At 38.8% G+C, this 14769-nt stretch overlaps 1 protein-coding gene and 1 long non-coding RNA gene across 2 annotated transcripts; both read left to right on the top strand.

The window, feature by feature from the left end:
* The first annotated feature begins 5022 nt into the window (after positions 1–5022).
* On the top strand, positions 5023–6367 carry LOC139190611 (uncharacterized). Its single transcript, XR_011574929.1, has 2 exons — positions 5023–5837; positions 5928–6367. It is a non-coding gene; the product is annotated as an uncharacterized lncRNA (long non-coding RNA).
* Positions 6368–7471: 1104 nt separating this feature from the next.
* LOC103426970 (uncharacterized) lies at positions 7472–14444 on the top strand. Its single transcript, XM_029095671.2, has 4 exons — positions 7472–7654; positions 10436–11028; positions 13198–13373; positions 13532–14444. The coding sequence occupies exons 1-4, from the start codon at positions 7633–7635 to the stop codon at positions 13983–13985; spliced, it is 1245 nt and encodes a 414-aa protein (XP_028951504.1). The 5' UTR covers positions 7472–7632; the 3' UTR covers positions 13986–14444.
* Positions 14445–14769: the final 325 nt, after the last annotated feature.

Genomic DNA, 14769 nt, shown 5'->3' with positions numbered 1-14769 from the left:
CTCTCTCTCTCTCTCTCTCTCTCTCTCTCTCAAATTCGTCATGGAAAAGAACGGCACCGAATACGAACCCACATTCACAGCAGACAACGACGACGACGAAGAATCCTAGGAGCTCCCAAGACTGGAGCGATTGGAATGCAGAACCAGAAGAAGAAGACGATGAAGAATAAGAGGGCTCGGACTTGCTGTGCTTGTTCTGCGACTCCAGGTACAGTTCCTGCGACCACCTCTTCGACCACTGCACTTCGACCCACCGTTTCGACTTTCGCGCTGTCCGAAAAGCGCTGGGTCTAAATTTCTATGGCTCTTTCAAGCTCATTAACTTCGTTCGCTCTCAGGTCAGTCACTGAGCTGACAGACAAACAAAGGGAATGAAAACAATTGAAATGTTTTGTGATAAAATGTAGTGATTGGATTGGATTAGCGTTGTTTGATTAGTTCTTTCGCTTTCGGTTTTGATTTGTTTGAGTGAGAGAAGTTTGAAGAATTCGATTTTACTGGGTGGTATCTTTGGTGGCAATTGCTAAGACCTTAGATTTTAAAACTTTTGATCTCGGTATATCAAATTTTAAACATAAAATAATAATCCATATGAATTTTTTTTTGCATTGGGAATGAAAAGAAACAAAAGGACAATGGTTTAAACTAATAAAAAATTAATAAAAAGCATTTAATAATTAATTAAAAAAAATTGAAGGTGCTGTCAAATTTGGCAGGAATGGGAGAGATGTCAATCCATGTCATGCCACATCATATTTAGCTTCTTAGTTGAAAAATATTAATGCTATCTTTTGTTACCGTTATTACTGATTTGAATATTTTGACATCTCCTTTGGAGATGCTCTAAGAAGTCGAAAATCAAAGTTTATTTCTTTATCTAATGTGAAGTTAAATTCATTGTTTTTATTAGTGTTGGGATATTAATGAGAAATGGGTTAAAAATAGTGATCTTCAAATCCTTACGCTCTGCATAACATGAAATACCCAGTTCAAATTCCAATTGTACTATGGCTCGTATGGGAAGTGCTTTTAAAAGATTGAAACCGCTTTTAGAGAAAAAATTTCGCTTGTAAAGTAAATGTTTTTGAAACCAATCCCTAGTAAAAATGCAAGTTTCTGCAAGAGCATATTACAGGAAGCACTTCAAGTGTTTTTGGAACCCAAATTCATTTTCTTTAAAAGCACTTTCAGTCATTTAAAAGCATTTTCCAAATGAGCCCCTAGTTGGCTGAATTTGTATTAATGTATGAAAAGCATTCCAGTATCCATGTTGTAACATTTCTAGTAGTTTTTGTTGATACACAAAACCGAAGGTCTTGGAACAACGTATATCCGACCGTGAATCTGCAAGAAATGTAAATAACACAAGGTGTATCGTGGTTCACCCCAAGGTTTGGGCTACATCCACACTGATATTGTATTTCTGAGAGAGAGAGAGCTCTGAATATGAGAGTGAGAGCTTTGAGAGAGCTTAGAGCTTAGGGGATGTGAGGAGGCTTCTTTCTTTGTGAGGGTGAGGAGACCCTTTTATAGAATAAGGGCTCCTCCCCTTTTTACATATTTGCCCATTCACTTATTACATAATTACATTTGAATCCCCCAAGTATTTATACGAGATCCAAATACGGAGGCCCTAAGTATGATATAAATAGTAGTCCCCCAAGTCTTCAGTCAAGAGAGTCTTTTGGCTGGAGACTTGAAATTCAGTCCATGTGTGGGCCGAAGTAACTAGATGTCGTCTAGAACTGATGCTTGATATGAGGCGGTGCCCAATCTGAAATGATGCTAAACTAGAAATAGCACATGTTGCGACGCTGCTTTGCTTGTGTTGTCTTGGTTGGCTCGGCTTGTGGCGTTGAAGGTGAAAGAGTCCCTTTTATAGAATAAGGACTCGCTCCTCAATACATGAATGATGGGCTAGAGTTGATGCTCTCTAATGAAAGTGAGGGAGTCCCTTTTATAGAATAAGGGCTCGCTCCTCAATACATAAGTAATGGGTACTCTCTAATGAAAGTGAGGGAGTCCCTTTTATAAAATAAGGGCTCGCTCCTCAATAATGGGTTAAGTCCCCCGAGTATTTTTCATAAGGCCCAGTTGAGGCCCAATATATGGTACGTAATGTAGTCCCCCAAGTATTCAGTCAATAGAGTCTGTTGGCTGGAGACTTCAAATTGAATCTATGTATGGGCCGAAGTGGCGGTTGTTCGGATGCGGTATTTGTATACCCTACACTGAAGCTTTGTAGGTGAAGCTTTGCAAGTGAAGCTTTGCAAGCTGATTGACATGAGTGATGCTCATGAATGTTTATGTTGATTGACATGAGTGATGCTCATGGATGTTGACATAAGTAATGCTCATGAATGTTAACATGAGTGATGCTCATTAATGTTGACATGAATGATGGTCATGAATGTTTATGTATGATTGTCATGAGTGATGCTCATGAAAGTTTATGTATGAATGACATGAGTAATGCTCATGTATAATTTGGAGTACTGGGCGTACTTTTGATCACCTGGTTGGTGGCATGAAGGAGAGTACGGGTTGTACATTTCATCACCTGGTTGGTGCATGAATGGCTAGTTGCCAAATGATATTAGAGTACGGGTTGTATATTTCATCACCTAGTTGGTGGCATGAAGGAGAGTATGTGTTGTACATTTCTTCACCTGGTTGGTGGCATGAATGTGTGTTCCTTCTTCACCTGATTGGTGATAAAGGTGGCAAGTTGCCAAATGATGTAAGCATGCGGCCCGTCAGTCTAGAAGTTGTTAGACTTTTTTAATCGGCGACAATGTAGATTAGTAGAGCTGGTTGCTCAATAATTCCTTTTTTATCAGCTTTGTCTGATGGCTTTGATTTGAGGAAAGACAGCAGCTGGTCCTGAGTCGGACCCTTTGACCCAGTATTGCGGTAGATTTGCATCGAAAACAGAGGGTCCCACCTACTTGCATGTACGCCATATAATTGCATGTTGTTCGGATATGGGCACATGCAAGCTTTGCATAGTTGCAGCAGATAATTGCAGTGGAGATAATATATATATATATAACAAGTGAGTGCATGGTTGGAGTTCGTGGAGGACCCGTTGGTGGTGCCCGTGCCACTGCTAGTGGATGATTACTTTTGCCTGTTTTTTTATGATGGTGTCTCTTTCTTTTTGAGTTGATGGTCGACACATTAATTCGTCAGATAAAAAATTCTTATCTTCTTTCATCAGCTTTCTCTGTCCACTACGACATTGAACCTCAACTCCATGATATGGGTCCATCTAAAAAGCAACTTGGGATTGATTGTAACCACCCTTTCTAACCCAGTCACCAATCGCCAAAAAACTGAGTGAGCTATCAGGTTTCATAGGGTGCTCACATTGCTGAAGCTCCACCGTCGACACAGGAACAAAGCTCAACAGAACAATATTCATGCAAACAACCACCCACAGCAACCCCATGGCCATGGACATCAAGTAGCCAAGATTATGTTTTTGTCTCTGTGTGTGTTTGTTGTTCAGAAGGTTCTTGACGGCCACGACGGAAGAGAAAATTTGGGGTAAGATGAAAGAGGGCTTGACCGTCAACGAATACATGATTTGGTTAGCCTGCCCTTTTCCTCCATCAACATCAGCAGACCTGACACAATGGGTGTGACTTGAGACTTCACAGTGCATCGCAGAGATGAGGAGCCGAGGCCTTTTAGTCTCTGTTTTGGCTCGAGATTTCCCTTCTCTGGATCTGAAACTTCACGCCTATTGTGGCTTTTGAGTGAGTGCTGAACTCATTCCGTGCATAGCGGGATAACAAGTTTGCTTTCCCCACCGCCGATTATGACGATCTCGACAGCAGAGCCTCCAGCTTTGCTCCGACGAAACTGGACATAGCCATGACTGCAAAGAGTCGGAGCTCTGGAGAGAGAGATCGGAGACACCCTGGGAGTGGCCTTCGAAGGTCTGGGAGGTTGGAGATGGTGGAGAATGAGGCTGGGGTGGTGCCGGTGCTTACTGTTGTTGAGAAGTGGATCGTGAAGAGGAGGAGGAGGAGCCAAGTCTTTCAACTGCATGTCTGAGCAGGTGGCCTTCGTGGGCCTGGTCGCAGAGGACAAGCAGAAGGAGGAAGAAGGACATGTCAGAGGTTTTAGACATAGTGAGAGACGGGTGGGTTCAGGTGCTACACATCAGTGGGCGATTGGATGTGAGGTTGTTTGGAATGTGATTGGGCTGATTTGATAATTGGGTTCTTGGGTTGTGCAGATTCATCCATGGAGGTAAGATGAAAAAATTGAAGAAAACCGACATAGCTTTTCGTATCGTTTCCCACAGACGGCGCCAAATGTTGATGCACAAAACCGGAGGTCTTGGAACAACGTAAATCCGACCGTGAATCTGCAAGAAATGTAAATAACACAAGATGTATCGTGGTTCACCCCAAGGTTTGGGCTACATCCACACTGATATTGTATTTCTGAGGGAGAGAGAGCTTTGAATATGAGAGTGAGAGCTTTGAGAGAGCTTAGAGCTTAGGGGATGTGAGGAGGCTTCTTTCATTGTGAGGGTGAGGAGGCCCTTTTATAGAATAAGGGCTCCTCCCCTTTTTACATATTTGTCCCTTCACTTATTACATAATTACATTTGAGTCATCCGAGTATTTATACAAGATCTAAATACGGAGGTCCTAAGTATGGTATAAACAGTTTTAATTCAAAAGTATCATTATTGGGAAACTGCTCACTTCCTAGAGTAGGTTTGTGTATTCACAATTTCACAGATGATGTTAAAAGTGTTTATAATTTCATCCTGATACTAATTGAACTCCCTGGGAATGACAACAGCAAAGAGGGGTGATTTTGGTTGGAATGGACTTGTTAGATGGAAAATTAGAGCCTTTCCCTTGTAATGGGTAGACACATCTTTGTATTGTTAAATACTCAATGTCTGTGCTCGGGTAGAAAATTATGGATTTATCTATATGATTCATTTAAAACCAAAAAGAAAATTTGCATGGGATTTCTTCCTTATAGCTGGTTTTGTCGAACGGGCTGTTATTTTTATCTCTGTACTTCTTTGTTTCTGTTGAGCTTACCATGCTTTCTTGGTTTGACTGTATTACCCATGAATCTTGTTAAATACAGGATTGCTTGTTGCATTTGAACGCTTGTGATAACTGGAAACTTAGATGTCTCTGATATGATCGGTTGAAGATGTCTCTAGAAAAAACATTACATGGAATAATAATTGCTTGGATCTCCTTAAGCCATATTTGAATAGGAAAAGAGGAAAAACCTTTGAAGAGGAAAACTTTTGAGGCCCTGCCATTAACATGTGTGAGTGTGACTTTGCAGGATACTGCTTTGTATGGTATGACTTTGGAGAACCCTGTATTGGGTTGGCTCTTGTAAGTTGGAGCTGAAGTAGAGATTCTTTTAAATCTTTCCGGTCTCCAATCTAAAGTGTCTATGGAGACAAATTTTATGGAATTTTGCATTCTCTCTAGAAATGTATACAAATGCTATATGGGTTGTTAACTTGTTACGCTTGCATATTTATCTATCAATTCAACATTGATTTGGGCAAGCTGTTTACTAGTTTTTATGCATATAATTCATAACATGTGATCAAGAAAATACAAAGTTTGTCAAATAGCCAGTCCGCAGATGTTAATTTCAGGCAATGACTATCTGAAGTGTAATCGTTGTGATTATTATCAATGTTCCATTACTTAACTACAAACATTGCTCCTCTAACTTAATAATTTCCCAATAATAGTCTCTTTGCAGCCCAAACGGGTGCTTCAAAGGTGATTGCAATTGAAGCAAGTGAGAAAATGGCTTCCGTGGCAACTCGGGTAAAAGTTCCCTGTTCTCTTAAACGCATTTCATGTCCTGACACAGTTTTTTGTTAGTACTTAGTTGGTTTTGCTAATTACAATTTACAGATTGCGGAGTAAGAGTCCTGGTGATAGTACTAACCATGGCACCAGGGTAGTTGAAGTGGTTCAAGATATGGTTGAGGAGCTTGATAAATCCATACTGATTGAACCTCATAGTGTTGATGTATTACTGAGTGAATGGATGGGGTACTGCCTACTACTTATGAGGCAATGCTCAGTTCAGTGCTTTATGCACGGGATCGGTGGTTAAAACCTGGAGTTGATCCTGATTGTCGGAAACGCAATTTGGCCTCAGTCGACATTGGTATAATGATCCTAAGATCGGCTCACTTAAAGCGGTTTAGTTTTGCATCGCCGTGTTTGTTTCACTTTAATTTTTGTTCTGAAGATTTTTCAAGTTTGTATTATTTCCTCGCGGAGTCTGTTCAGTAGTGTAAAGCAAACAACCAATTATGTCTTACCAATTGAGCTCTTTTGAATGGTTATTGGCTAAGGTTTCATTTATTTAAGCCGAAATCAGGCATTTGATGTTGAACTTGTCATCTATGAGACTTGCAATTACCTAAATTTCAACAACTAGCTAACGATAGGCCTAAAATTGCAATTGTTGAAACAATGTGGACCAAAATGAAACTCCACCAAAACTGCATTAAATGAAATCTATTTCTTTTATTTACTAAATACAACCAACATTTTTCATTCTATACAATAAACAAAGATGAAAATTTATTTCTCATCAAATGACAAGTTTATCTTGTTAAATTATAAAAAAAAGTTCAATTTGTACCAACTTTCTCCTTGTGTTTTGTAATTAACTACTTTACTTTGCATATAAGACCTTATCGCAGCGACGAAAAATAATCATATCGATGCACTCAATTGTGTTTTCAATTCTCCTTTTTCTGACAACTAATTTTTTTTATTTCATTAAAGTTATTGCTCTACAAAAAAAAAATTACTTACTCTTTACCAATTTTTTTTAACTCTCTATGTTGAATTTAATATGGGGGTCGAAGTAGAATTGTAGTTTATTTTAAGGGCAAATTTAGAGAATTAAACAGAAGTAGTTTATCCACAAGAGGTCCCACCCTTTAGATACCCCAAGATTCTCAATCAAATAGTTGTCAAACCAATCCACACATCTTAAAAAGTAAGCCAATCGACGGCCAGGATCGACTCACCACAGATTTTCCCTCTACAGTGCACTAACAGAAAAATAGCTAGTGGGCACTCCTGCCGAGTCTCTCTCGTAGTCCTGACTCAAACGACCGGAATTGGATTCCATCCAATCCATCTAAGATCCTTACAACTTAGCATTTAGCATGTATCGTGCAATAAGAAATTATTTAATTTTATTATTTAAAATTAAATATAAATAGTATTTGACGAAAACTGATCGCACGATGTACAATGAACAATTAAGATGTGAGAATATGAATTCAAAAAGAATCCTCTTCCGGACCCACATCTGCACCATAACACGTGGCGGTTTATACGTGGGCCCCAATCATCTCCCCAATACTTCTCATCTTCAAAACTACGTATGAGACCAGGTATTTTTCTCTCTCTAATCCAACCAGGTACTTTCTCTCTCTAGATTTTTATTTAATTTTTGGCTTAATTTGGGTTATTTAATTTTGGGTTTAATTTGGATAAATATTTTTTTGGGGTTATTTTGGATTGGTGTAGGTGGGAATTGCAGACGAAGATCTGATGTACTTGCTGGTGGATCTCAACTACACACAAGATCATGATGGCCCTTGAACAAACAGGTTCGATTTTACAATTTTTTAGTGGGAAATTCGATTGAACTTTTGATTTTTTTTTAAGAAATTTGATCTCACAGTTACTGCTTCAATTCTCATTGTGAACTTTGTGCTTGTCGAATTGAATTTTGATGGAGAATTATGTATAATTAATTTGTTTTTCTGGTGGGCTTTAAATCTTTTTTGTGTTTTGGGAGTGTTTGGGAGCAGTTTGGTTGGTGTTGTATGATTTAATTTAGGTTGGCTGGATGCAATTGGGGTAAAGTAGAAGTCTTTTGATAATGGGGTATGGTGTTCTGGGCTGTTGGGAGTGTTTAGAATGATTGTAGCCTCTGAATTTATAGGGGGATGAATGTCGTAGCATATTGTCGCCGTGATGTTTCTAGTTTTGAATTGAGATGCCAATGCTGATCGGTTTGTTTTAAATTCAGACAGCAACGAAACTTTCATCTTGCCCTCTTTTTTGTTGACAAAGCTATATCTAAAAATTCTAATTTGCGGAGTGCAAGAGTCGAACTTGGGTGCAACCATGCAAGTGACAGATTCACTGCCCTGACCGTTGGCCTAACCCACATCTTCTTCATCTTATCTAAACATACAAAATGATCGGAAAAAACTTTTAGGGGTGGGTTTCTTCAATTTTAGTTGTAATTGTACAATTCAGTTGCTATGTGTAAGTCCAGTGGGGGGAGAATTTTTTTGTGATCAAGGTTCCATCACAGCTGTACTTTCTTTGAGAGAAACCTACCAATTAGTTTTTTGGTATTTTAGTGTATTAGATTTTCTTATGAAATAATGAGATTTAGTATAACTGATGACTCTACAAGTGGCTTGGAAATTCATTGACCCCTTGAAGCTCATGTACATTGCGTAACCAAACTGATGTGCAAATATGTTGAAATCTTTTTTGGCAAGATTTCTGATTACTAAATTATGACAACAATCAGTTAGTGGTCATTAGAAAAAGTAGTTGCTATGCTTCAACGGAAGCTAACCATGGTCCTGTATGCTGCAATGAATAGTAAATGTAACCAATGGGAAAGCTGGAACGTTACTGTTTTCCTCTAGGATTAGCAAACAATGAGGGTTAGATGGTGAAACATACTAAAGGCAGGAAAATGGTGGTAGAAATCCCATGAACTGAGCTATGTAGAAAATTATGTTGAAAGCATCTTAATATTAGTATTTTTCACTTTCACAATAGTTATTTACTTTGACGTCAGTCCAGTTAGTCAGTTACACTACCTTAAAATTATATATATTATTTGAGCAATGATGAGATCAACACGGAGAGATATTTCGTACAGAGGTATATTTTCTCTTGCCAAACTATCTGTATTTGGCATGTTATATTTTGAGTGTCAATCTGGACCATTAATCAGGTGGAATCTTGTTTAAATGGGTAGCTCAAATTGACATTCTGGTCTCATGTTATGCCGTATATACAAGAGAATATTGCTATATATATTATTTCAATCGTGCTACCCTGCCAATAATTATGGGTTAGACATTGTATCGAGCATTTGTATCCACCTTTACGATGTGTCACTGCTTTTCTTTTAAGTTCCACTTAGTAGCCACTCAGGCCTGGCCTTAAAAAAAGTTTTGATTCCTGTTTCACTTTCCCCTATGTTTGGGCTAGGACTTTCCTCGTAGTCCTTTTCAGCCCTGTTTAAGTGAAAGTTCAGTAATTCAGAAGAGAGGAATTGCATCCCAGATACCCCGGCGGTATTTTGATCGGCCTATGGATTTATGGGAAGGGGGAAGGGGTAGCCTCAATCATGTAGCTGCTTACTATTAAGTTAAGAAGAAGCAAAAAGAAAAGGATGCAAATTGATGTTTATTTTTTCTATTTTTTTTTGTTTTAAATCCAGGAACTGCGGTTTAGAGATTTAGAGCAACCTTGGAAATTTGGGATATAGTGCCCATGATCGCTCCAATGGATTGCTTTCTGCCCTGCCCTCAGGTGTGGGTAACCTCCACCATGCAGTTGATGTACTAATAATTGAAAAAAGAAGACAATTGGAAATGAATGCAATTTATGCTGAAACTATTTTTCTGTGTTATTCGTTTTTTTCAATTAAGACATACCCTTTGCTAGTCTCTGTAGCAACCTAGCTCTTCCCTCGATCTAATTCCTTCTGTGGCAGTGTACCTGGCCAGAAATTCTATACTGAGTGTAGGTGTAAATAGCAAGTAATAACGAGCAAACAAGAAAAAGCTACGTATCCTGAGAGATGCAGTTCTCCTTTCTCTTTCCTGCCTCTGTTATTCTTGTCTGTTTTTTAGACATTGAAAGTTGATGGAAGTTTCAGAAAACCTAGTTGTTCTCCTCCGCACTGCAACTTATGTTGCTTGCTTTCATCTCATTTGGTTAGGATATTAGTAAAATTTGTTTTTTCAGTTTAGCAGCTTTACATGTTACAATTTGATCGAAAATCAAATATTTGGCCTTTGAAGAGGACTCTGAACCCAGTAGAGTAGGTTTCTCCTGATTCTGAAAGATTGGACCTTGTGTTCTTGGATGTTGATGATGATTGGTGGCCAATTAACCATTTGCATCTTAAACCTCTTTTTCTCGGTGTTATACATTATTTCTACGAAAGTACACAAAAAATGTGATCTATAAAGTTATAGATTCTTTAATTTCGGTGCAATACTGCATGTTGTTCTGCAAACACTTTAAACTCTTGTCTATTCTTTGTTGTTTGATCTGTTATGGTTTATGCCAGTTATCCAATGACATGGGTTTGTGTTTCGTCTCATTTTCTTTCTTTCCTGTTGCAGAAGATATGGAAAGGACCTGCGAGGCTTCCTTAAAATGCCTCCACAAGGGATTCCCGTACAACCTCAAGTGTAATGGGAATCCCATTGAAGGATTTCCAGAGCTTAAAGATGAAATTAGTAATCATCCAGCTGGGGATGTTCCTGAATCAAACCGTCCATTGGGCAGTGAATTTCTTGAACCTCCAACTGGATGTTACAACAAACCTACCTACCATCATGATTTTGGATACTGGTCAACTTTCCATAATGACTCTCAAAAGGTGCAACAGTGCCAGATGAATGCTTTTGAGAGCCAGTTTTATCCCTTTCCCATGGAAAATCGATTTCATTATGTTCCATTCAATATGTTTGCTCAAAGTTACCCAAATGACTTCCAGTTCCAAGACTTTCAGTATTTTGTGGTAATAGACTTTGAGGCTACCTGCGATAAGGATAGAAATCCCCATCCTCAAGAGATAATCGAGTTTCCATCTGTGATAGTGAGTAGCATGACAGGCCAACTGGAAGCATGTTTTCAGACTTATGTGAGACCAACATGCAACCAACTCTTGAGTGATTTCTGCAAGGATCTGACAGGAATCCAGCAAATTCAGGTTTGTCCTGAACTGAGCCTGCCTTTATTTATCCATAGGAACAAAATACTGTGTAGATTTCTGAGGCCGTATTTAGTGACATTATCCTAATTGTCTGACATGATACGTTCAGGTGAAACATCTTACGGGTCCATCATATGTTTTACGTCAATGTTATATTTGCAACTGTTAAAGATAGGAATGTTGGTTGAGTAATTTGTGGGAATTTATTGGTTCAATTAGCATTGTCAACTGTAAAGTTGTCAATAATAGTTCCACCTATGCTGAGTAAATATTTTATTTTTTCCTTAATATGCACCTTCGTTGGGGTAGGTACTTTCATAAGCTATAATCCTGCTCCTGCTCTTTATACATCTTATATGCTATTCGCACAGTATGACTTTGCTATTTAGTATAGTTCAATTCTGGAAGAATTTTGATGATGATAAACTGCTGATTACTTTGAATCCTATGGTCACTGTGAAGATAAATTTTATACAATCACCTTGGATTGAATTAGGTCAAATATTATATAAGTGGTGGACTATGCAATTCATGAATCATAGAATATATAGTAGTTCTCATTGTGGCTGCATGGAAGATTTTGATGCGACCATGCTTGAAAACATGCATCTTAAAGCTTCAATGTACTTGCCCACATGCGTCTACACTATAGATACAGCATCGAAGGGGACTGAAATGGAGTAACTAGTATAAAGGGTAGATTGAGTTCGCGATTGATGCTATGGCACTGTTCTACAAAATGAGTTTTTTTAACAACCAAGCACACTGAAAATCTATCACTCGGTATTAAAGTGGTTTTCTACCCAAAAAGCTGGATAGACGGCTCTAAGAAGTATTCTATCTTTCTTCTCCCTGATTTTCGTCTCAAGCTGAAGATTTCTTCTCTCTTCACTATAACAAGACATGTAAGGTTAGCTGCATTTTCTGTTACTATTGGGATTACTCTTCTAGGTTGGGGGACTTTGGTAGGTGACTGTACTATAGTACTATAATCTAATTCACTATATAGAAGGCTATTCTTTTATCGGGACATGGTTAATTAATCTTTGGCTAAGGGACATTGTTAATCCCTTGCTTGGGTGGACTTAAATGTTCTCTATTTTTTTTCCCTCTGGTGCTTATGTTAGAAAGTGGATTTGGTGATGACCTTGCTGTGATTGGAATAGTTCTTAAGTGTTACAGTGGTTGGAGAAAAGTAAATTCCTTGTTAGACCATTCTGACCATTTTTATATGATACTATACACCATTTGGTAATTCTGGATTGTGTTTGTGTGCCATTAAGACCTGTGGTAGTAAAGCACATTTTGTCATTTTCATGCTCAAGGTTGCCGGGGTGTCCATGTATAAAACAGTAATAGATAAATGGTTTCACGTTGTTAATTTTGAAGATTTGTTATGTTTCTCCTTTTCAAAGACCGCATGAGCATTTTGTGGCTTTAATTCTGAAAGTGAGTTTTATATGAAACTATGGCCATGTTTGGTACAAAGGATTGGATTGGAATGGATAAGTCACATTTTCAAGGTATGTTGAAAGAAGAAATGTAAAGTTTATGGCCAACTTGGAGAATTATTACTCAAGAAGAAATGCTCTACTTTCCAATCCTCCCCAAAATGGGAGGATTAGAAAGGAGAAGTTTGTTAGTGTGAAGGGCTGGCTTGATACAAGCCAAGATGGGTGGGAAGAAAGTCCCACATCCGAGAAGGACAACAATAATCTAAGGTTTAAATTTAGGTGTTCCACTTCTAATTGCACCGAGGCCTTTTGAGATAAAACCCACACCTGAGGTCCATTGGGCTTGATATCATCCAAGAGATTGGGCCTAGGCGGTTAAGGTGGGGACAATATTGATGCATGGCAGTAATTATCTGCTACCTTCAAACATTTAAAGGGTTCTCCATTCCAATCCAATCCTCTATACCAATTACCAAACGAGGCCTTTATATTTTAATTTGTTTTTCTTCTTGTAACGGCATGCTTTGTGGGTACTTATTAACTTAGAATCATCCAAGTCTCTAGAGCTCACCACATTCTTTGAGTACTGTATGTGATGCAAGGGAATTGTGCAACTTTATTTCGTAAAATTGTGTTATTAGTGTTTCTCTTCTTCCTTTACTATGATCCTCAAAATTTATTGATGATGAATATGGGTATTGGGTATTGGCAGGTGGATAGAGGAGTTACCTTAAGTGAGGCCCTCCTAAGGCATGACAAATGGCTTGAGAAGAAGGGAATAAAAAACACCAACTTTGCTGTTGTGACATGGTCAAACTGGGACTGTCGGGTCATGTTGGAATCCGAATGTCGATTCAAGAAAATTCGAAAGCCTCCATATTTTAACCGGTAAGAAATGCAGATAAAAGAAACTAGTGTTCATTGGAGTTATGTGTAGTGAATATAAGAATACGTTTTAAATAATTTTTATTATGAGTTTATTATGTACGGAAAAGTTACACATCAGAATATGGTCTCATGTTTGCGTGTTGATTTTCTCTTGATAGATGGATCAACTTAAAGGTCCCTTTCTGTGAGGTTTTCGGTGGTGCTAGGTGCAACTTGAAGGACGCAGTTCAAATGGCAGGCTTGGCATGGCAGGGCCGTCCTCACTGTGGCCTGGATGATGCCAAAAACACCGCTCGCCTACTTTCTCTTCTCATGCACAGGGGTTTCAAATTTGCAATCACAAACTCATTGGTCTGGCATACTGCTGACCGTCCTATGACAATGAAGCAATCCCCCGAGCACATGTCACCACCACACCACCCTCTGAAACTGAAGGAGATGGGTGTTCCCGTATTCCATTATCATCACCCATTCTGTTTCTGTGGGGTGAAGAGCAGCAGAGGTATGGTCCGCAAGCCAGGGCCAAAGCAAGGGAGCTTCTTCTTTGGCTGCGGAAACTGGACCGCCACCAGAGGCTCCCGTTGCCATTACTTCGAGTGGGCTTCTGCATAATCGAAAGTAAGAAAGAAATTCCTGATCTTTCGAGATCTTATCCTATGTGTGCTTTTTTCAAAAATTCTTCTGTATAAAAAAAAAAAAAAAAAAAAAAGAGAGAGACCGAAAAGGGGTAAAAAAGAGAAAGGACGGAAGTAGGGATTGTCTTGGGGTGGAGGCGAAATATGGTGCTTTTAGTCGGCGCAAATTGATTAAAATTATGTTTCTGCCAAATATTTAAGTACTCTAAGAAGGGAGAGAGCTTGAACCTGTGAAGCTGACTTTGGTGTTGACAGACAGGAGAAGTATTTGGGAGCGAATTTGGGTAGTGATTTTAGGTGGTGATATTGCTTCTGCATGCATGCCTGAGAGGTCAAAAGGGCATTGCCAAATTATCTTAAATAAACTTATGAAATAGGGGACACTTTGGGTTTTCTGATGCAAATTTCTAATGGGAATCTCAGTAGAGTTGATGTCCCCAGTTTGCTTGCTTCTTATTTTGTTGCGGTTTTCGATTGCTCGATGTTCGGTTGGCATGGCTCTGTGTGTGCGTTGTGAAACCAAATCATCCCCAGGCAACCAACAAACGCATATTTAAATCGCGCAAAGGACCATTCTTTATGTTTTGCAAGTCTGTTTGGGTAACGGATTTTTAAATTTTAAAGGAATTGAAGTTAAGCAGCAAGGCATGGTCCATAAAAAGTTAGACAAAGGGGAACGGGATTTAGGAAAGCCGTTCATGGGCTTTACAAAGTTATGTGAGATTTGCAAGTCTCTTTTCAAAAAGGGGTTTGCAAATCTC

This window comes from Malus domestica, chromosome 02 (genome assembly GCF_042453785.1).
Source record: "Malus domestica chromosome 02, GDT2T_hap1".
Lineage (NCBI taxonomy): Eukaryota > Viridiplantae > Streptophyta > Magnoliopsida > Rosales > Rosaceae > Malus > Malus domestica.
This window is presented reverse-complemented; position numbering and strand designations above follow the sequence as displayed.